A 24318-nucleotide genomic window follows, 5' to 3' on the forward strand; every position below is an offset into this window, starting at 1 on the left:
TTGACTTCATTAGGAGAATAGGACCAGACTAATTTTAAAACCAATTTATTGTCAGGAGTAATGAGTTATATCTAAATGATCTCAGAGCTAGATTCACAAAGGGACTTAGGTATTGTGATGCAACGCCTTACTATTAGGTGCCTATGCATCCGAAGAAGTGGGCTGTAGTCCACGAAAGCTTATGCTCTAATAAATTTGTTAGTCTCTAAGGTGCCACAAGTACTCCTGTTCTTCTTTTTACAGGAACAACATTGCGATACACAAAGCCTGAGTTATGCACAAAGACTCCTATACAGTGAATGGGGAGAGAATGCACTTTAGACAGCAATCCACAATAGGGTGATCAGATGTCCCGATTAGGGACGGTCCTGATATTTGGGACTTTTTCTTATATAGACTCCTATTACCCCATCAACCCCTGTCCTGATTTTTCACACTTGCTGTCTGGTCACCCTAATCCACAACTAGGTTGGGCATCCCCTAAACTAGCCAATGGGAGATGCTGACAATAGGTGTGTGTCCTTCACTTCTCTCCTCTTATTCAGTTATGCACCTAAATCGAAGGTGCCTATCTCTGCTAGTGATCCACAAACAGGAACCCTTCTCCTACAGTCAGGTGGCTTAGGCACCTAAATAGATTCTTGTGAGAATTAGTTAGGTTTCTGCCTTGCTCTACACACAGAGGAGGTGGAAGTGCTGACCTGATGACTTTTAATCCAGTGGTTAGAGCACCCACCTGGGATGTGGCAGAAACAATTCAGTTGCCCCCTCTAACTGGGAGGATCGGGGGAGGGGAAGGAATTTGAACAGAGGTCTACTAGGAGAATGCTCTAACTATTGAGCTATGGGATATTCTAACACAGGGCTCCCTTAGTCTCTTCTGTTGAAGCTTTTCCACTGTGAATAAGGTGAGAGTGAGAATGATTTTGTAGCCTGGTGATTAGGGCACCTGCCTGATGAGTGGGAGAGCCCGTGTCCAGTCCCCTTTCTGAAATGAATGCTTTTCCCCCACCCCAGGTTTGTGACTCACTCTAGGGCTTTGGCAGGAAGTAGGCATCTGAATGCATATAGTGAGGCAGCATTATGCATACTCAGAGGCAGAAATGTAGGCACCTAAGGAACCTTTTACTCTAAAAAGTTAGACACTGAGTGAGTTTAAGTGCCTACAGCATTTGGTAGGAATTTTGTGAATTTTAGTGGAGCCTAAAACTGAGATTTAGGAATCTATACCCCACACTTAAGTGCCTAAGTCTGGGGTCTAAGAGCCTCAGTACCTTTGTAAATCCCACCCTCAGTTATTTGAAGATCACTTTATGTGATGTATTCGTATGCATCCATATAGATATATCAAGATATTTTTGATTGGAGCTTTTCTTGTAAACATTTTGGCCAAGATTTTAAAAAACAGCAGCTTAATTTATATTTAGACACCTTAATAAGTTTACAGGACCTGTTGGATGCACAGTATTTTTTAAATCAGGCCACTTGAGTGCTTAAATATGGATTAAGGAGCCTAAAATTATCCTCCTATTTTTAAAAAAAAAAATGGCCTTTTTTACTTTTCATATTATTTGTTAATCTGAATGTGTTAATCTAATTATTTTATAAAAACAAAGGGAAATCTCAATTCCCTTTCAACTTAATCCCAGGATTTGGTGACATCATGAAAACCCCCAGAACAAATGTAGAGTTGTTTGTGATGCTGTGTTTTTCTGTTATTCTAGTCAAGAAAATCTAGATGACAAAGGACTATACTAAAGAAATAATGAATATCAGAATTAAAGCCAAATCCGGTTTTCAGTAAACAGCCCAAGTAAATGGATGGGTGCATATTTACATTAAAAAATCATGACTATTATAAAATTCTGTTATAATCACTAGTTCAATCCCCTAATTTTAAACGTGTTGCTTCATATGGTATCCACACTTACAATTTTTCAGTTTCTGAAGAGATAACAGGAAAGGAATCAACGATCCATTCATCCCACAATGTCTGAAAATTTATCAACAAGCAGGAAGGAAAAGAATGAAGATGAAGTCGCGGCTGGCCCAAATACTGAAGGACTGAACAAAAGCCCTCAAGAGGTTTCTGAAAGTGATGCTAGGAAAGACTCATTACAATCAATAGAGAATCTTGACATGGCTAGAAAATCATCAGCAAGGTCTCTTGAAAAAAAAGATGAACTCATAGTTGGCCTAAATACTGAAGGACTGAATGAAATTCCACATGAAGTTACTGAAGCAGATGCCAGTAAAGACATCTTACAATCATTTGAGAGTTTTCAGATTATTGAAGGATTATCAACAAGTATGTCAAATGAAAAAGAAGATGATGAAAACATAGCTGATTGTAGTGATGATGTAATGATGGAACTCCCCCAAGAAGTTTTTGAAACAGATACCAAAAGAGACAAAATACAATCAGCGGAAAACTTTGAAATAGCTGAAGTATTCTCAACAAGTGTATTACCTGAAAAAAAGAGTGATGAATTCCCAGCTGATCTGAATGCTGAGGGGATGATGGAAATCTCTCAGAAGATCTCTGAAAGAGATGTGGAAAAAGACACATTACACTCACTAGAAAATCTTGAAGTGTTTCAAAAATTATCAACAAGTGTGTTACAGGAAACAGGGGATGATGAAATCACAACTGATCTAAATGCTGAAGAACTAAACCAAATCCCTCAAGAAGTTGTTGAAGGAGATGCTAAAAGAGATCAATTACAATCAGAAGAGAATCCTGAAATAGCTGAAAAGGTATCAACACATATATTGCATGAGGTAAAACATGGGGAATTTATGGTTAAACTAAATGCTAAAGGACTAAGGGAAATCCCTCAAGTAGTTTTTGAAATACAAACTTTAAAATATTTGCATTTAAACAACAATGAAATCAAAACTTTACATAAAAATCTAGGTAATCTGACAAACCTGGAAATACTATCCGTTGAAGGAAATGGATTGATAGCATTGCCCACTGAAATTTCCCTACTTCACAAACTGAGAGTTTTGAACATCAGTCACAACCAGTTATCATGTCTCCCTAAAGAGTTATCAAAGCTTGGAAAAATTAAGCAACTTTTTGTAAGTCACAATAACATTGAAGAATTCCCAGCTGCCTTGGAAGGCCTTGAAACCTTGGAAATTTTAGATCTTGCTGTAAATAATTTAAAAACACTGCCAGAAAACATGGTTAGCATGAAAAATTTGAATGTACTCAACCTTGATTCCAATCAGATCTTAATATTCCCAAAGGTCCTCTGCTACCTTCCAAATCTAATCAAACTCAGCATTTCGGGGAACCTGATTCAGAGTTTACCTAAGGACATTAAAGAGCTCAGGAGATTACAAGCACTTTCAATGAATCACAACAAACTTATATTTCTGCCTGTGCAGCTTTTTCAACTGGCAAAACTACAAAAACTCAGGCTGGATGATAACAAGTTGGAAGTTCTTTCAGACAAAGTTGAGAATTTGCAAGAACTTAGAGTTCTTAGTCTTGCCAACAATTTATTCAGAAACATTTCAGAGAATCTTTGCAATTGTACAATGCTGGAACGTCTTATTCTTCATGGCAATCAGCTAACACAACTTCCTAATAGGATGCACAGACTTAAACGTTTAAGAGAACTTTGCATAAGTAGAAATCAAATGGATAACCTAGATGAACAGATATCACGTATTAAAGACCTCTCCATTATAGAAGCTTCTGGAAATGCATTAACGTGCATTCCTGTTGAAATAAAAAATTGCATGCAGATAATTAAAGTCGACTTGAGCTATAACAAACTTTCTCAGTTTCCAGTTGGATTGTGTGCACTGGTTGCTCTTAAAATCTTAAACCTCAGTGGAAACTATATTTCAGAAATAATAACTGAAATTTCTTTTATTGAAAATTTGGAGCACCTAGAATTAAATAGAAACAAACTGTCCTCTTTTTCTGAACACTTGTGCAGACTTACAAAACTAATTTACTTAGATTTAAGTGAAAATGAAATAAATAGCATTCCAAAAGAGGTATCTAATATGAAGTATCTCCAGGTACTTCTTTTATACCACAACAAATTTGTCTCATTTCCCAGGAAACTGTGTGCTTTAAATAGTTTACAGACACTTGATCTTTCAGAGAATCAAATACAGTGTATTCCCTCAGATATTTGTAATCTGCAAGTGATCAAAGATTTAAATTTGTCCAATAGCCAGTTAGTATCTTTTCCAACTGAAATATGTCATCTTTCATCACTGGAGAAACTCAAGTTGTGCCAAATAAACGGTTTGAAGGTAAGAGAACATTGTTTTCTTTAGGCAAAAAAAAAAAAAAGACATACAAATTGCTGTACTGAAAAATTATTAATAGTAGAATTTCTTCTAAGGGTTTTTGTAATGCACCTACAGTTAGCAAAGAATGGTAACAGTTTGTAAAGGGGCTAAAATGTAACATAAATGTAATTGGCTACTGACTGAAAATATCTTTTGTAACATTTTGGTTATGAATTAAAATATTCTCAGTAATGTAGGTCTGATTCTGACCTCACATTTATGTAACTTGGGAATCTCTCAGTTTGTCATTTTGATAAAAACTGAATCAGGTTGATCAGCAATAATCTAAGTATATTCTATTCCAGTTGCACCTGCAGTGTGGACTCAGGGGCCTCCTATTCTGATGAATATTGACAAGCAAAATGACCAATCAGAATTATGCAAATAATCCCACTTCTAGGAATCTTCTGTGTGAAAGAAATAAAACCTTACAATTTCAATTCTGTGTGTTGAAACAGGATTTAGACAACCACAATATTTATCACTGCAGTCTCACTCATTTCAGCACAGATGGTTACAGAGGATATTTTACTTATAATAGAGAAAATTGCCTCAGACTTCTAAAGTTTAATTTTCTGGACTGCTTGTTTCTTTTGTGCTAAGGAGCAGAACTAAGAAATTCTCCACTAAAAAAATCTGTCTACCTCCTCTTTAGACTAAAATAGCAGATGAGTGGTTGTCATGGAGAGAAGTTAGCATTGTGACACTCTACCACCAATGGAAATTGAAGCTAACACTGTTATTGTTTCTGAAGCAAGCCCTTCCTTCTCATAACCCAGCACTTATAAATTTAAAGTGTAAGGACACACAATCCTTTGCTGAAAAACTGCTGGAGCTCACTCATAAAAGAATATTGGCTATTTTAATCTCTCTTGTCACCAAAACTTGCTGAATCGGTATTTCAACATCTGGTTTCTTACAGGGCTCTCCTTTCTTTTGTATATATGTATATATGACTTCTATAAGGGTACTACATCCTTCACTTGCAGGGAATAGACTTGGTGATCTAACATATCTGTTCCATCTCCAATTAGTATGGTAATCCTATTCACTGTACTTTACTGAGAGCAATTATCCCTGCCAGAGAAAAAAAGAAAAAGAAAACTCATTCTATTTTACTGGAAAAGCATAGAAGAGAATAAATATTTCTTTTCATTGTGACTACAAAACAAAGGAGAGAAAATGTGATTGTTCTTCAGTTTCTTGAAAGAGGGCAAAATCACTTCTTTAGTTACATTTATTAATCAAATAATTAATCAAAAGATTCCCCTCCCCAAGTTCCAACAATGCAGACACTATCCCATAGTACAATTGTTATCAGCATTGATAGAAACACTATTTTATTTTATCTAGAGAAAATTCTTCTGCCAAGTCTATGCCTATCACCAGGGCCGGCTCCACGCACCAGCAAATGAAGCTGGTACTTGGGGCGGCCAATGGGAAGGGGCGGCACGTCCAGGTCTTCGGTGGCGGGTGCCTCTCGGAGTGAAGGACCCACCACCGAATTTCCACTGAGGACTGAAGTGGCGCGGTAGAGCAGCTGCCGCCGAAGTGCGGCAAAAAAGCCTGAGCCGGCCCTGCCTATCATCAAAATTCTTATTGGAAAACAAATCATTATCCATCAGAATGGAAGACGATGAGTTTTTATTGGTGGAACTGAGTTACAGAACATCATTTTATAAGTAGGAAAAATTACCTTTTCAGCTTTTTATGCAAGAAAATACTGTCATTTCCTAAATAAATGAGTAAATGTAGCAATTATTTTATCTATTACCCAGTTAACTAAACTTCCAGAGGAGCTGTCTAAACTGACTTGCCTCAGAGAACTGGATATATCTCACAATGCATTAAAGGAAATTCCAGAAGGCATAGGGGAACTGAAACACTTGGTCAGCTTAACTGCAAATAATAATTACATTAGTCAGCTTCCCAAATCTGTTACATCATTGAGTGATCTACAACAACTTAATCTGAGTGGTACGTATCAGGTGCCCCATCCATTATTGAATGCGAGCATAAAAATATTGAGCCAGTGGAGTCTATAAATATATGAATTAAGCAAACAGGTTGAGGGAGAGAGGAAAATACAACTTCCCATTTTTCATGTATGCTGCAGTATCTTTGGTGTCTTCATACTATAGAACCTCTCTCAAGTTTAGCATCACCTAGCATGTCTGTTGCAGGGACCTAACTGTGGAATTGCACACATGATCTGATTTTACTATCATATGAATGTGAGACTATTAAAGGCATGAGACGTGAGATGGCAGATATTAAGGATTAATAGTTATTCTAGGTGGCTTCCAGTCAGTTACAGAGTTGATTGTTGTTTTTGTGGTGGGAGGAATTCCTATTATTTTGTGGATAATATTACTTGGTTCCAAACTGAGCTATCTGCCTTTACACTCACAGTATAGTATCTTGTGGGGACAAACATTTACTTGAGATTCAACTGTTCTTGCTCACCGAGACCTGTATCCACAAGGCACTTAGCCCTCAGGCTTAGGGGCTTAAATCACATTTATAGGCACCACTGCGATCCACCAGGCTCCTGTTTGGCTGCCACTTAACCTCATTGGCGTATAAGTTTTTGCAATAAAAGTTTCCTAGGTGCCTATGTTTCTGCCTCTGGGCATACATATTCCTGCCCCATTTTAGGCATCTGGAACACCTATCTGTCATCTAAGCCCCCAGGGCAATCCATGACTTGGGAAGATAGGCTATCCCCTGCCTAAGTCATGTGCAGGGCCTTAGGACTATCAGAGCTAAAGTCTATTAATAGGACCTATTCTTGGTTGTTTGGGAAGCATTGGTTCTGTTGTTGGTAGAGAGTCTCAGCATCTCCCTTGGGGGCAAGTGCTAGTAGATGCTATTTTAAGGTCTCATCTCAAGAAATCACCTTTTGATGTTGACAGTCTCACTAACTGTTGACCTGCCCACAGTCTTCCCTTCATAGAAACATTGACTGAAATGGTAATGTGGCAATGATGGTGGTCACTGGAGTCCTCAGATTTCCTTGTCTCCAGTCAATCGAGTTCTAAGCTTGGGTCTGAGACAGAAACTCTGATGCTGGTGATCTCCTAATAGTAGATGAGGAGTGTCCATCCTGAATCTTTTAGATCTACCTGCTGCCTTTGATACGATTGCCAAGAGGTGTTGTTGACACAACTCTAGTTTCTAGCAAGATTATATATATTAACTCTTAAGTGTTTCTGCTTTTTTTTTTTTTTTTAAGAGGACCCCGAGGGTAGTTTGGGACAAATTGCTTATTTGCTTCCAGGTTGGTCTCATGTGTGGTACAACAGGATTTACTCTGTCATCCCTCCTATACAACTTGTATTTCAGGTCATTATTAGGGTTATTTAGGAGACATGGTCTACACTGGTTTCAGAATACTGATAATACCCAGCTCTACATCTTCATCATTTCTGAGCCTCAAACAGTTTCTGTATAGTTTGGATGAGGATAATTCCGGACAAAATTGAAGTAATTGTCAATAGATTATGGGGAAGCAAAGAAAAGAAGTACTTTAGTGCTGCTATTTATAACAGAGTTTCACAATATGGTGCTTGCTCAGTTAACAGCTGTGGACAAAATCAGCTCTTTCCATTTGCACCTGGTGAGATGACTGTGACCATCTAATTTGGTTTTGGGCTTTCACTAAAGTTTTCCATACGTTTGTCACCTAAAGACCAGGCTACTGTAATGTGCTCTGTGGTACATATTAAGACAATGGGGAAGCTGAAGCTAATGAAGATTGGCTGCACAAATGTAAGTAGAATTTAATCCCATGAATAAGTTGCAGCTATGCCATGTATTAGACATCTGTTGGTTTCTGAATGGGTGTTCCTTTTAACTTATAAAGTAGGGCTGTCGATTAATCACAGTTAACTCACGCGATTAACTCAAAAAATTAATTGCAATTAAAAAATGAATCATGATTAATCACAGTTTTAATTGCACTGTTAAACAATAGAATACCAATTGAAATCTATTAAATATTTTGGATGTTTTTCTACATTTTCATATATATTGTATTCTGTGTTATAATTGAAATCAAAGTATATTTTTATTACAAATATTTGCACTGTAAAATTGATAAAAGAAATAGTATTTTTCAATTCACCTCATACAAGTATTTTAGTGCAATCTTTTTGTCCTGAAAGTATAACTTACAAACGCAGATTTTTTTTGTTACATAACTGCACTCAAAAAACAATGTAAAACTTCAGAGCCTACAAGTCCACTCAGTCCTACTTCTTGTTCAGCCAATCGCTAAGACAAACAAGTTTGTTTACATTTACAGGAGATAATGCTGCACTCTTCTTATTTACAATGTCACCAGAAAGTGAGAACAGGCATTTGCATGGCACTTTTGTAGGCAGCATTGCAAGGTATTTATGTTAAAAGGTTTTAATGCTGGTTAAAAAAAAATTGCGTTAATTAAATTTGTGACTGAACTCCTTGGGGAAGAATTGTATGTCTCCTGCTCTGTTTTACCTGCATTCTGCCATATATTTTGTGTTATAGCAGTCTCGGGTGATGACTCAGCACACGTTGTTCCTTTTTAAGAACACTTTCACTGCAGATTTGACAAAACACAACGAAGATACCAATGTGAGATTTCTAAAGATAACTACAGTACTTGACCCAAGGTTTAAGAATCTGAAGTGCCATCCAAAATCTGAGAGGGACAAAGTGTGGAGCATGCTTTCAGAAGTCTTAAAAGAGCAACAATCTGATGCGGAAACTACAGAAGCTGAACCACCAAAAAAGAAAATCAACCTTCTGCTGGTGGCATCTGACTCAGATTATGAAAATGAATATGGGTCGGTCCGCTCTGCTTTGGATCATTGTCGAGCAGAACCCGTCATCAGCATGGATGCATATCTTCTGGAATGGTGGTTGAAGCATGAAGGGACATATGAATCTTTAGTGCATCTGGCACGTAAATATCTTGCAACCCCGGCTAAAACAGTGCCATGCGAACGACTGTTCTCACTTTCAGGTGACATTGTAAACAAGAAGCGGGCAGCATTATCTCCAGCAAATTGTAACCAAACTTGTTTGTTTGAGCGATTGGCTGAAGTAGGACTGAGCAGACTTGTAGGCGCTAAAGTTTTACGTTGTTTTATTTTTGAACGCAGTTTTTTTGTACATAATTCTACATTTGTAAGTTCAACTTTCACAATAAAGAGATTGCACTAGAGTTCTTGTATTAGGTGAATTGAAAAATACAATTTGTTTTGTTTTTTACAGTGTAAATATTTGTAATAAAAAATAAATAGAAAGTGAGTACGGTACACTTTGTATTCTGTGTTGTAATTGAAATCAATGTATTTGAAAATGTAGAAAACATCCAAAAATATTTAAATAAATTGTATTATTAACAGTGCGATTAATCACAATTATTTTTTTTATCACACGATTAATTTTTTTAATTGCTTGACAGCTCTACTTATTTTCAAATTGTATTTTTAATTATATCTATAAAATAACTTAAAATTTGTACGAAATTAAATGTGGTTCCAAGTGTGATACTAATAGAAATGATGGAGTCAAATATTATTGAGTCAGGTACATGATTGTGATTGGTAAACATAAATGTCAAAATAATTAGAAAAATAAAATCACATTCTTAATAAAAGAAAGATTAATCACCTATGTTAGAATTAAGTAAATATGTTTTTAGTGGAGTGAAAAACAGTTGACTAAAATAGAATAGATAATGGCAGTAACACAGAGTGTGTCTGTTAGAGAAAGTAAGAAGATTTTATTATATTTATTTATCGCAACTAATGTACACAGTATCAAGCTTGTGTTTGTGATAGCTGTGTTAAGACTCCAAAACTGATACCTCAAGGCTTGGGATTGGGAAAATCTTGCTGTATTATCTCCTGATTGTTCTAAATTTACATATAAACTTAAAATATGACTTTAATTGGTGTTTATATATTTTTTTCTTTCTTTACATACTAATTAAATACAGTGCTTCTCTCAGCTAATTTCTAAGTCGTTATCTGCACAAAAACTCACATTTTCAGGTGCCTAAGTAGTCCCTGGAATTACAGTTAAAGTTGCCCCCACCCAAATCTGAAATGGCACCCCTGCTTCTCCCTGCCTGGTTCACATCCCCAGCGTGCGGCTGCCTGCTGCAGCTGCACATGCTCGGGACAAGGCTGACAGCACTTAGGTTTGCAAACTGGCTGGGGCCCAGGAGTTGCACAGACCCAGCATCCATCCCCCTTCCAGCCCACTGCCTCCTCCAGGTGCCACTAAGGATGGAGGACAGAGCACAAGGAGTCTGGGTAATGCTTCCAACAGTACCTGTGATCATTTAACCCTCTCTTGCTCCCTAGCACTGAGGACAACAATGTGATTTTTTGTATTATGACTGAGTTCTTAAAATCTTCCAATATCTACTTTGCCATGTGCAAATGGCGAATTTTAAAATATAATACAGTATATTCTCTGATTTAAAGTAATTAGCTATTCGTATTAGCTAACCAGTATTTTTTCCAGATGCTTGCATTTATTATTATTAATTATTATTATTGTTATTAGTATTATTATGTATTGGCTTAGTTTTTTTCTATTGATTTTCTGTGAATAAATGTTGCACCAGTGAGCTGCCATAGATGAAGTTTAAAACCATCTGTCTGTATATATTTTTATTCTCCTTTTGAGGATAACATAGTTAAAACACACATTTAAGTGCATATTGTTAAAATAATAAGCTCGCAAATACCTTTTAACAAGGTATTTATGTGCCTGATATGGTAAACATTCGCATGCCCTTTCATGCTCAGTCTCTTCTGTTGAAGCGGTTCTGCTGTAGATAAATTACAGACAGGGCCGGCTCCAGGATTTTTGCCACCCAATTCAGAATTTCTTTCTCTTTCATTACTCTGATCATGTTAATCTTCTCTTCAAGTCTTTTCGCTGGCATTCCCTACCCTTCTGCACTGAGTTCAAGTTTCTTCTCACCCTCAAGGCCCTGCTCAACTTCTCTCCTATTTACTTTTCTGCTTTCATTATTGTTCCCCTCTATTCCTCATTTTCCAAGCCTCCTATCTCTTTCTCTGCTCCTCCTGATTCCTTTGTATTATTCACTCTTGTCTTCACTCCTCTTCTTCCATTGGAGTAGTCTCCTTTTTCTTGTGCCTCTACTAATTGGATCTCCATCTCTTCCTTCAATGTCTCCTGAAGACACACTTCCTCCATAAGTTCTAACAATGACTTCTGTAAGATTCCAAATCTATTGCAAACTTTTACAAGCACCTGATCTATTATTTGTGTTTGGACCTTTCTACTTTATACCTGCATTATGAACTTGATCCAAAGCCTATTAAAGTCAATGGAAAGATTCCCTATATTGCAAAGATCTTGAGGCAGGGACTCTGCATGGCTGAACTTATTATCAGAATTAACAAATAATTTTAAAGGAATTTCATTGCTTTGTTACTCATGTACTGAAATTCTTTAGATTAATAGAATACAAATATAATTAACTATTTGTATTTTGTCAGGAAATCAGTTAATATGTTTGCCGAGTGGGCTCCAACATCTTCAGTCACTGAAGGATATAAATTTTGATGGAAATCCTCTGATCAGACCTCCACAGGAAGTCTGTAAAGGAAAACAACTATATACCATTGTATGCTACCTGGAGAGTGCTGATGAAAGAGATGGTATGTTAAGAACAAGTATATTATAATGCAGTATCCTGGAAAACATGCTGTTTAAGTGTTAAAGACAGCCTACTGTAGCAAGTATCAGAGGGGTAGCCGTGTTAGTCTGAATCTGTAAAAAGCAACAGAGGGTCCTGTGGCACCTTTGAGACTAACAGAAGTACTGGGAGCATAAGCTTTCGTGGGTAAGAACCTCACTTCTTCAGATGCAAGTAATGGAAATTTCCAGAGGCAGGTATATATATTTCCTACCTGCCACATGGGGGCCACAACAGGGGTACCCCTAACTCACCCAGCAATATCGTCAATTTATCCAGCTACACACTCAACCCAGCAGAAGAGTCTGTCCTATCTCGGGGACTCTCCTTTTGCCCCAGCACCCCCACGAACATGATGCAGTTCTGTGGTGATCTGGAAGCCTACTTTCGCCGCCTCCGACTCAAAGAATACTTTCATGATAACACTGAACAGCACACTGATACACAGATACCCTCCCACCAACAACACAGGAAGAAGAACTCCACATGGACTCCTCCTGAGGGTCGAAATGACAGTCTGGACCTATACATAGAATGCTTCCGCCGACGTGCACAGGCAGAAATTGTGGAAAAACAACATCACTTGCCTCATAACCTAAGTCGTGCAGAACGCAATGCCATCCACAGCCTCAGAAACCACCCTGACATTATCATCAAAGAGGCTGATAAAGGAGGTGCTGTTGTCATCATGAACAGGTCTGACTACCAGAAGGAGGCTGCCAGACAACTCTCCAATACCAAATTCTACAGGCCGCTTTCCTCAGATCCCACTGAGGAATACACTAAGAAACTGCACCATCTACTCAGGACACTCCCTACACTAACACAGGAACAAATCAACATACCCTTAGAGCCCCGACCGGGGTTATTCTATCTACTACCTAAGATCCACAAACCTGGAAATCCTGGACGCCCCATCATCTCGGGCATTGGCACTCTCACTGAAGGACTGTCTGGATATGTGGACTCCCTACTCAGACCCTACGCCACCAGCACTCCCAGCTATCTCCGTGACACCACAGATTTCCTGAGAAAACTACAATGCATTGGTGACCTCCCAGAAAACACCATCCTAGCCATCATGGATGTAGAGGCTCTCTACACAAACATCCCACATACAGATGGAATACAAGCTGTCAGGAACAGTATCCCTGATGATGACACAGCACAACTTATTGCTGAGCTCTGTGACTTTATCCTCACGCACAATTATTTCAAATTTGGTGACAATATATACCTCCAGACCAGTGGCACCGCTATGGGCACCCGCATGGCCCCACAATATGCCAACATTTTTATGGCTGACCTGGAACAACGCTTCCTCAGCTCTCGTCCACTCATGCTCCTTCTCTACCTACGCTATATTGATGACATCTTCATCATCTGGACCCATGGGAAGGAGGCCCTGGAAGAATTCCACCATGCTTTCAACAGCTTCCACCCCACCATCAACCTCAGCCTGGACCAATCTACACGGGAGGTCCACTTCCTGGACACCACCGTACAAATAAGCGATGGCCACATTAACACCACCCTATACCGAAAACCCACCGACCGCTATGCCTACCTTCATGCCTCCAGCTTCCACCCCGGTCACACCACACAATCCATCGTCTACAGCCAAGCACTGAGGTACAATCGCATCTGCTCCAACCCCTCAGACAGAGACCAACACCTACAAGATCTTCACCAAGCATTCTCAAAACTATGATACCCACACAAGGAAATAAAGAAACAAATCAACAGAGCCAGACGTGTACCCAGAAGCCTCCTGCTACAAGACAGGCCCAGAAGAGAAACCAACAGAACTCCACTGGCCATCACCTACAGTCCTCAGCTTAAACCTCTCCAACGCATCATCAGTGATCTACAACCCATCCTGGACAATGATCCCTCACTTTCACAGACCTTGGGAGGCAGGCCAGTCCTCGCCCACAGACAACCTGCCAACCTTAAGCATATTCTCACCAGCAACCACGCACCGCACCATAACAACTCTAACTCAGGAACCAACCCATGCAACAAACCTCGATGCCAACTCTGCCCACATATCTACACCAGCAACACCATCACTGGACCTAACCAGATCAGCTACAACATCACTGGCTCATTCACCTGCACGTCCACCAATGTTATATATGCCATCATATGCCAGCAATGCCCCTCTGCTATGTACATTGGCCAAACTGGACAGTCACTACGCAAGAGGATAAATGGACACAAGTCAGATATCAGGAATGGCAATATACAAAAACCTGTAGGAGAACACTTCAACCTCCCTGGCCACACAATAGCAGATGTAAAAGTAGCCATCTTACAGCAAAAAAACTTCAGGACCAGACTCCAAAGAGAAACTGCTGAGCTCCAGTTCATCTGCAAATTTGACACCATCAGATCAGGATTAAACAAAGACTGTGAATGGCTATCCAACTACAGAAACAGTTTCTCCTCCCTTGGTGTTCACACCTCAACTGCTAGCAGAGCACCTCACCCTCCCTGATTGAACTAACCTCGTTATCTCCACACTGATATATACCTGCCTCTGGAGATTTCCATTACTTGCATCTGAAGAAGTGAGGTTCTTACCCACGAAAGCTTATGCTCCCAGTACTTCTGTTAGTCTCAAAGGTGCCACAGGACCCTACTGTAGCAGGTATTAGAAATCCAGTGTTTTGCTAATTTAAGAAGTCAGGTTTCGTATTTGTCATGTTTTCCCTTGCCTCCCCATCCTAATGCTTATAGTTAGTGGTAACAGCATTTAATTATAATCTACAGTCTACCTAATTTTGTAGGGATCAAATAATGTTAATGTCAGATGGTGTGTCTGCTGGATTGCACCCCCTTCTGGCCAAGCATATCACTGTAGGCACTCCCTGCCTCGGTTTCCCCTAATTCACCATCAATATGTTCAATGAGGCTTCTGAGGAGTCTAGTTTATTAACTAAGGTCCAACAAGAATACAAATAACCCTTCATCCCAGCATCTGAGATGGGAGAGAGATGTCTTAGTTTATCTGCTCCCACCTGAATCCACTTCTCCTCTCCATCCAGGCCCTTAACCATCGGGGTTCTCGTGGCTCAAGTACCTTCCCTGGAATCAGGCCTCTTACTGCTACCTGGGAAGAATCCTTCTCTGGAGCCAGGAGTCCACAGAGATCTGTCAACTGCACCTATTCTCCAAGGCAGCATGTAATTCTTGATGGGATGTGCTTCCTGCCACTGTTTGAGAGACCCATTCACTGAGACCAGGGATTCCTGGAGGCCTGCAAACTTTAGCTCTTTCCTTAGGAATCTCCTCTCTCTAGGAACACACCTTGTAGTCTACCTTTTCCGATGAGCTCTCTCACAAGTTCCATGTCCCTAGGAGCACACATTCTGGGCTCTTTGGCCCAGATCCACAAAGGGACTTAGTGCTGCAATCCTCAGCATTACAACGCCTAACTTTTAGGCCCCTAAAAGTCACAGGAACAAAACTTCAATCCACAAAGCCTGAGTTAGACATCTTGGTTGCCTTGGAATGGGATCTGCAAAAGCCAGCATGCTATGCAGGGAGCTGCCTAAGCTAGCCAGTAGGAGTTGTTGATGACAGGGGTATGTCCTAAGTCATCCTTCCCCCCTTGGAGACAGATGCCTAATTCCAGGCTGCAGGGAGATGTCTATCTCTGCTTAGTGATCCATGAATGGGAACCAGCCACCTGGAGTCAGGCAGTTGAGGTGCCTAAGGCATTTCTTGTGGGAATAAGTTAAGTGCCTGCCTCACTCCATAGAAAATGGCTGGAGGAGGAGAAAATAGTGGTGATGCCTAACTGATAACTTTTAGCCCAGTGGTTAGAGCACTCACCTATGATGTGGGAGACCCAGGTTAAATGTCAGATGGGGAGAAAGGATTTGAACAGGGGTCTCTTACCTCACGCTAGGTGCTCTAACCACTGATCTATGGAATATTCTAATGCAGCTGAGCCCAGGTAATCCCTTTCAGGCTTATTAGGTAACACTGCTCTACAGCCAAAATGCTTCTGAAATAAATGTAGTCAAACTTTACTAATTCTGGGTCACTGAGAACGAAAATGATGCTTAAAATTGTTGATTGGCTCTAGTTTTCAAGATATGCTATTGGGTCAGTATATACAACCCTAATGTAGTAGGTCCTAGCCGGGGCTCGACCCTTCCGGACAGGAGGGGAGCCACACCGACTCACTACTGTGGGAACAAGTAGTCAGTTAGTCCCGAAACTCCGGCTCTTTAGTGCAGAGTCGGAGCAACCACAGTTAAAGCTCAGGCCCTTGACTGCAGGGGCTGAGCGAGCAAATAGTTCAGAGCCCAGGCCCTGGATCAGGCGGGGCAAACACAGTTAGGCTCAGGCCCTTGTTTGCAGGGGCTGAGCGAGCAAAGAGTTCAAAGCCCAGGCCCTGGATCAGGGCGGGGCAAACACAGTTAGGCTCAGGCCCTTGTTGCAGGGGCTGAGCGAGCAAATAGTTCAAAGCCCAGGCCCTGGATCAGGGCGGGGCAAACACAGTTAGGCTCAGGCCCTTGTTTGCAGGGGCTGAGCGAGCAAAGAGTTCAAAGCCCAGGCCCTGGATCAGGGTGGGGCAAACACAGTTAGGCTCAGGCCCTTGTTGCGGGGGCTGAGCGAGCAAAGAGTTCAAAGCCCAGGCCCTGGATCAGGGCGGGGCAAACACAGTTAGGCTCAGGCCCTTGTTGCGGGGGCTGAGCGAGCAAATAGTTCAAAGCCCAGGCCCTGGATCAGGGCGGGGCAAACACAGTTAGGCTCAGGCCCTTGTTGCGGGGGCTGAGCGAGCAAATAGTTCAAAGCCCAGGCCCTGGATCAGGGCGGGGCAAACACAGTTAGGCTCAGGCCCTTGTTGCAGGGGCTGAGCGAGCGAATAGTTCTGGTAAGGTACGCTTAGGCTTGCTGTAGCCGGGCGTTGGGTGAGGGGGAAGCCTGCCACCCGTGCAGGGGGTGGCAGGGGGGGAACGCAGGCCCACCCCCTCCACTGCGTTCCAGCCCGGGGCCCTAACAGCGGTTGCTGCCGCTGCTGGTCAGTGGGGTATCCAGGCCGCAACACACTGACATAGGCTCACACTCAGTTGCAGCCGGACCGGGGTCGGCTATCCCCGGGCTACTTCCATGATCCCCCTCACAGCCTACCTCGTTCGTTATGCCGGGATCGGGCCAGTCCATCTCCATGGGCTCCTCTCTGCCCGGGCTCGGCGGCAAGTCTGGTAGCTCTGCCGGGAAGTCCGGCCAATGGTCCTCAGGCGGCTCCTCTGGATAGCAGCAGGGGCGAAGGGGTTCGGGTCCAGTCTCACCCTCAGGGTTAGTGGGGTCCGGTTCCCAGGGGTTCTCCCAGTGGCGGGCGTGAACGGGCTCCGGCGGCTCCTCCTCGTAGCGGGCCCGGGGTAGCTCAGGCCAGCCAGGGTCCAAGCCCCGGTCTTCGACGGTCTCCTGGCCAGGAGCTACCGGCCGCACATCTGCTCCCTGTGGTGGCTGAGACCCAACTGAGCTCTGGCGGCCGGCCTTTATACTTCCTGTCCCGCCCCTTGACTTCCGGGGGGCGGGGACAGGCGGTGGTGGTCCCACCCACTCTGGTGCCGGCACGTGGGCTCCCTCTTCTGGACAGGAGGGGAGCCACACCGACTCACTACACCTTGACTTGGGAATGGCGGAGGATAAGTGAGTTCTAAAGGGAAGGGATCTCAATTTAAACCAGAAATGACTAAAATACATCTTTGACTGGATCTATGAATAAATCTATGACTGGATTTGGACAGTACTTGCTTTTTAGGCAAAACAATGAATGATGCAATCTGAAGCTGGTATTGCGTCATACATGATATGAATTGCATCATGTTATTCCTAGAAGTCATGGATGATGCAATCATAACAAAGCTTACATCACTCTGCTGAACAAATTGCCCTATATCAGCTCTAGAAATCATACAGTGTCGTGCTCTCTTATTTGTCAGTGTTTGATTTTGCACAGGGACACATTTCTGTTTAGTCAAAGTGAGCAGAGATGCCTCGTACTTGTGTGAACAGTGCAGATAACTTCTGCTATGTTTGTGGTGAAGTGACTTTTGCATCACAAAAGTGCAGTATAACCACTATGATTAAGAAAGCCTATCACCTTTATTTGCAAAATTGGAGCTGCAAAATTGGAGATCAGGACAAGAGGTGGGCCCCACACATATGCAGCAACACTTGTGCAACACATCTTCGCCAGTGGTTGAACAGGAAAAGGAAATCTGTGCCTTTTGCAGTGCCAATGATTTGGAGAGAGCCAAGAGATCATACCAGCAATTGTTACTTCTGCATGGTGCCTCCAGTTGGGAAAGGTGTGTCAAAGAAGAAAAAGTGGACTGTGCATTATCCAAACATTCCATCAGCTATACGCCCAGTACCCGACGGAGAAGGACTGCCGGTTCCTGATGCACCAGAATCATTCTCACTTGAGTCAGACAAGGAAGAGGATGAAACTTTTGGTCCTGAACCATCAATGTCACAGGACCCACATTTTCTCCCATCCTCCTCCTCTGAACCACACCTCATAACACAAGGTGAACGGAATGACCTTGTCAGGGATTTGGAACTACCCAAGAGTAAGGCAGAGCTGTTGGGCTCCAGACTACAGCAGTGGAATCTCCTGGCAGGTGATGTTAGGGTTTCCATGTTCCGTGACCGTCAAAAGGATCTTGTCCCATTCTTCTTCATGGAAGGTGATCTTGTAGCCTACAACAACATCGATGGTGTGATGGCAGCCCTCAACATCGTTCACGATCTAGATGAGTGGAGACTGTTCATTGATTCATCGAAGACGATTCTTAAAGCTGTTTTACTGCATAATGGCAATGTTTTGCCATCAATTCCAGTTGGTCATGCAGTCCATATGAAGGAAACCTATGACAACATGAAACAACTTTTGAGGTGCATAAACTATGACCAACATCAGTGGCAGCTTTGTGGCGATTTGAAGGTTGTTGCTCTCTTGCTTAGTCTGCAGACTGGATACACAAAGTACTGCTGTTTTCTCTGCAAATGGGATAGTCGTGCAAGAGATTCCCACTACGTTAAGAAAGATTGGCCACTCCGACAGTCATTGGAGCCTGGGAGGAAAAGTATTCAGCATCCACCACTTGTTGAATCAAGGAAGATTTTGTTACCACCCTTACACATCAAGCTGGGTCTGATGAAGAACTTTGTCAAGGCCATTGACAAAACACAAGCAGCTTTCAAGTACCTCCGTGGAAAATTTCCAAGGTTAAGTGAAGCTAAGATAAAGGAAAGTGTCTTTGTTGGTCCTCAGATTTGTGAACTTCTTCGAGATGATGCATTGACCATGCACTGCGTGGCAAGGAAAAGATGGCATGGAAAGCCTTCCAGTTAGTGGCAATAAATTTTCTCGGAAACAACAAGGCAGACAACTACAGGTTGTTGGTGGAAAACCTCCTCAAGGCATACAAAAGCCTTGGTTGCAACATGTCACTAAAGATACATTTTTTGCACTTTCATCTAGATTTTTTTCCACCGAACTGCGGAGCAGTGAGCGACGAGCACAGCGAGCGATTTCACCAGGACATTGCAACAATGGAGAAATGCTATCAGGGCAAATGGAGCTTGCAGACTATTGCTGGACAGTGACAAGAGATGCTCCATTTAATGAATGCAAGAGACAAGCCAAGAAGCGCCGAGTAGACACTGAATAGGACTAAACTATGTACATAATAGTTTTTTGCCTTTTGTTTCATAATAAATTTTATTTATATAACCCTTTTGCGGATTTTTAAAGTGTTACATAAACAGGACAGGTGAAATATTATCATGTAAAGCAACCATAAACACATGAAAAGACCTAGGTTTACAATTTATGATTAAAACTCTACTATCTACACAATATACATAGACATAAAATGTAAAAACTTAAATATCTTAGAAACAGTAGCCAATCAGTTGTTTTAATTGTCATATTTGAATTCAGCACATCAAAATACATAATAAATAGCACATTTTATCTCTGAAGCAGATGACTTCTCAAAAATTGTAGACCAGTGTAATTAACTGCCACCCAGCCACCTAGGTAACTAATTATGTCCAGTCTGGGTTGGCTCATTCTCCTTTACAGAAGTCTGTCACACATAGCCTGGGCTCTGGCTCTCTGTAATGGGCCAGCCCCCCGTGACAGGTATCAAGTTTATAAGGTTTTTAAGGAGTCTTGTTGTGTTAGAGTCTTCCATACAGTTATTCTTAATACTAAGTAACAAAAACATGGTTAAAGGGGAGTTAAGTCTCCTTAGCTGTGCCTAGTATCCTTCCTTCCAAAGGAGAAGCTGACAGTCAAAACCAGAAACCTGGATCCAGGAAATACACTGAAACGAAAACTTAGAAAACCAGGAAATGCTAGTTAGCATCATTATGCCCCTTTCCCCCACTAACTCTGACCCTCTGGAGATAGCAATAGGCACTAGGAATGAAGTACACCTCTACCTGGATATAACGCTGTCCTCGGGAGCCAAAAAATCTTACTGTGTTATAGGTGAAACTGCGTTATATTGAACTTGGTTTGATCCGCTGGAGTGTGCAGCCCCGCCCCCCCGGAGCGCTGCTTTACCGCTTATATCCGAATTTGTGTTATATTGGGTTGCGTTATATCGGGGTAGAGGTGTAGTACCTCACCCTTCCCTAACACTACCTGCCATTTTCTCTGCCCCCCTACAACTCCAAATCCACACACCTGTTCATACTCTCCCACAGGCCCTTACTATGCTCTGTGCAACACCATTGGTCAAGGGAGCAGTAGTGGCAGGTTAACAGATATCATCCTGGATAATAAGACTAAGTGAAGGGTATGGCAATGTGATCCCCCATATATGGATACCTTGGGGCAGGAATCAGAGGAGTTTAAATACTTAACACTTCTTTAGAGTTTCCCCAACAATTCTCTTCTTCACCTTACTCGGTTAACCACCAAATATGTTAGAGAGTGACATGACACAATTCTGCCTGGGTGACCCTATATGGTGGTAATCAAAGGGGGCAGTGTTAAGATTTTGTGGTGTAGGAATCATAACTTAACTCTGCATTTCCTGATTTTCTAATGTATGTGTTTTATTTGATTGAATGTATTTCCTGGATCTCACAGGTTTCTGGCTGCTAATTTCCACACTGTGGAAGGGTACTAGGCAAATCTAGGTAGTCTTACCTCCTCTTCAGCAAAGTTTTTGATAGTAGGTGCCATTACTTTTTGACAGGTTTCAGAGTGGTAGCCATATTAGTCTATATCAGCAAAAACAACGAGGAATCCTTGTGGCACCTTAGAGACTAACAAATTTATTTGGGCATAAGCTTTCGTGGGCTAAAATCCACTTCATCAGATGCATTGAGTGGAAAAGACAGAGGCAGATATAAATACACAGCACATGAAAAGATAGGAGTTGCCTTACCAAGTGGGGGGGTCAGTGCTAATAAGCCAATTCAATTAAGGTGGAAGTGGGCTATTCTTAACAGTTGACAAGAAGGGGTGAATATCTAGAGAAGAAAAATCACTTTTGCAATGCTAATAAGGCCAATGTAATCAAGGTGGCTCATTCAAACAGTTGACAAGAAGGTAGGAGTATTAGCAGGGGAAAATTAGTTTTTGTAGTGACCCATCCACTCCTAAGTCTTTATTCAGGCCTAATTTGATGGTGTCCAGTTTGCAAATTAATTCCAGTTCTGCAGTTTATCACTGGAGTCTGTTTTTGAAGTTTTTTTGTTGAAGAATTGCCACTTTTAAGTCTGTTATTGAGTGTCCAGGGAGATTGGACTGGTTTTTTAAATGTTATAATTCTTGATGTCAGATTTGTGTCCATTTATTCTTTTGTGTGGAGATTGTCCAGTTTGGCCAATGTACATGGCAGAGGGGCATTGCTGGCACATATCACATTGGTAGATGTGCAGGTGAACGAGCCCCTGATGGTGTGGCTGATGTGGTTAGGATGGGACACCAACATAGGACCTAACCACAGCTTCAGCAGCCTCCCTCCCAGCTTCAGCAGCTCAAAAGGCAGAGAGCCTCTCTGCCGCCTCCCAGAAGTGGGAAGGGATTCCCATTTTTTGGCCAGCTCCAATTTTAAGAAATGTATCTATCAGCTGGAGACATCACCAAGAAGGATGGGGAGAAATAGCCAGAGCTTTAGAGACATCCGTAAAGTCCAGACCCCAATTGGATGCACTCTTTGTCCCCAGGAGTGAGTGATAGGGAATTCCAAAGCTCTTTCCCCAAAGTAGGGAGAAAGGGGAGCTGCCCAGTTCATCTCACTGGCATGTTCTCCTTCCCTGTTGGTGTCAATCCTGCATGTCTGTGCTATACATGAAGCATGGCTATTCTTGGGCTTGGGGTCTTCACTACTGGGGTAAGTCAACCTAAGTTATGCCACTCCAGCTATGTGAATAACATAGCTGGAGTCAATGTAGTTTAGATCGACTTTCCTCCGTGTCTTCATTGTGCTGCGTCAATGGGAGACACTCTCCAGTCAACTTATCTTACTCTTCTTGGAGAGGTGGAGTACCAGGGTCAACTGGAGAGCGCTCTGCCATTGATTTAGTAGATCTTCACTAGACCCGCTAAATTGATCCCTGCTGTATCAACTGCAGCAGCATCGATCTCCCTGTAGTGAAGATAAGATACTTATCCTAGTCTCAGCATTGTTGGTCTCTGCCTGTACCAAATCTGCCTATTCTGCGTTCCTCATCCCTGTGCATGTACTGTATATTTTTGACATGTACTGAGCCATCATTTAAAAAAAAAAAAAAAAGTCATTTTGCTGAGGCTGGATCTTGGGAATCCCTTAACAAAATGACCAAAAATTTGCATCTCAGACTACTATGCACCCAGAAGTGGCATACCTACTTTCAAGCTAATCGGACGATACATATGGATTTCAGAGCACATTGAATTAGTACATAAGTGATGTGTTTAGGTGTGCGAACTGCTTCATTCATCCCCGTGACTTTTTCCCCAACTCTGTGAGAAAGCCTCATGGCCATAAATACAGCCTGAAACAATTGAGATGCATGAACTTACCCATTCATTTCACTGGTGTGTTTTGTTTTACAGTTTCACCAGTGTACCAATAATATGACCCCCCCCCTGTTTTTTCTCAACTCCCTACATGACTCCTTGTCCTAGTTCTGAGAGTCTCTGGTCATTCCCTGTGTCAGACACATCTCAGCTCCCCACCCTGATCTGAGTGCTGTGTGTGTGTTTTCCCTTTCCTCCTCCTGCCAGTTGTCAGCTCCCTCCTACAGTCACAATACTGTCTGTGCCATACCAAGAACCTGCCAGGTTTCAGTCCTGCACTCTCTCGCTGCTGCATGTCTTTGCAATAACCAGAGTCTTGTGACAGATAAGCAGCATCCACAACTGGAAAAAAGATTAATAGCTGTACAAAATGGTGAATGTTAGATACATTATATTAGTTTCATTTGATAAAGCATAACACTTGTAATATGTTTATATTCAGGGAAAATTTTGCAGAAGATATTTAAGATAATTTCTGGGAACGTTTCCTTTGAAAATTTTGAATTTTTCTGCCAGAAACTGCAATTTAATAATGCTGAAATTAAATCTCTTGAAAATAACAGGTTAGTTACAAATAACTTACAAAATAGTCTTATTCTTAGTATAATTTAGTTTGTTACTGTTTTTATGTCATGTAATAAACAATTGTGATAGTGATATAATCAAATATGTTATATACATATACTATCAAAATATTGTGTATAGCATATGCATCTATTTAGGCCTTTGACTTTCTCAAACATCGTCTCAGTAGCATTTTTATTTTTTGTGTTTAGGTCTCTTGTATTGGAAGAGAAAATCCTCCAGGCATTGGAGAGCTGGAAAAGTGAAAACCAAGCTCTAACTCCTGCTGAAATGATAGATCAGTTGATCAGAGTATTAACAATGACAGGCATGCATTACCTGACCAACAAAGTGAAAGCTTTAAAACTCTATACACAGTCAGTAAAATTCTAAATAGCTGATGCATAAAAAAGCATTTTTATTTGTGAACAGGATGAAAGCTTGTGATATAATTATCTGTTTCTGAAAATATTCTGAATGTACTGTAAATTGAGAGACTGAATGGTTAGTTTCTTATTAGAAGTTGGTTTGTAGTTCTGTATGTCTTTCCAAAATGTCCTGAGTCCAAAAACTCCCCCCAAACACTCAAACCTTCAATGCCTTTTTTCTTGATTTCTGTAGTGGGAAAGAAGCATTTTTTAATAAGCTA

The 24318-nt window shown here is 41.4% G+C and overlaps 1 protein-coding gene across 1 annotated transcript; it reads left to right on the forward strand.

The window, feature by feature from the left end:
- Nucleotides 1-1989: 1989 nt before the first annotated feature.
- On the forward strand, nt 1990-24062 carry LRRD1 (leucine rich repeats and death domain containing 1). Its single transcript, XM_054020988.1, has 5 exons — nt 1990-4281; nt 6099-6297; nt 11850-12011; nt 23548-23668; nt 23882-24062. Exons 1-5 carry the CDS (start codon nt 1990-1992, stop codon nt 24060-24062), a joined length of 2955 nt encoding a protein of 984 aa, XP_053876963.1.
- Nucleotides 24063-24318: the final 256 nt, after the last annotated feature.

The sequence above is a fragment of the Malaclemys terrapin genome, chromosome 2 (assembly GCF_027887155.1).
Source record: "Malaclemys terrapin pileata isolate rMalTer1 chromosome 2, rMalTer1.hap1, whole genome shotgun sequence".
NCBI lineage: Eukaryota > Metazoa > Chordata > Testudines > Emydidae > Malaclemys > Malaclemys terrapin.

Excerpts from the sequence above, each read along its gene's own strand:
- LRRD1 (XM_054020988.1), top strand. The coding sequence starts at position 1,990 with ATGTCTGAAAATTTATCAACAAGCAGGAAGGAAAAGAATGAAGATGAA. Across the intron at positions 4,282-6,098 it reads GCCAAATAAACGGTTTGAAG|TTAACTAAACTTCCAGAGGA; the intron begins GTAAGAGAACAT and ends TCTATTACCCAG. Across the intron at positions 6,298-11,849 it reads ACAACAACTTAATCTGAGTG|GAAATCAGTTAATATGTTTG; the intron begins GTACGTATCAGG and ends GTATTTTGTCAG.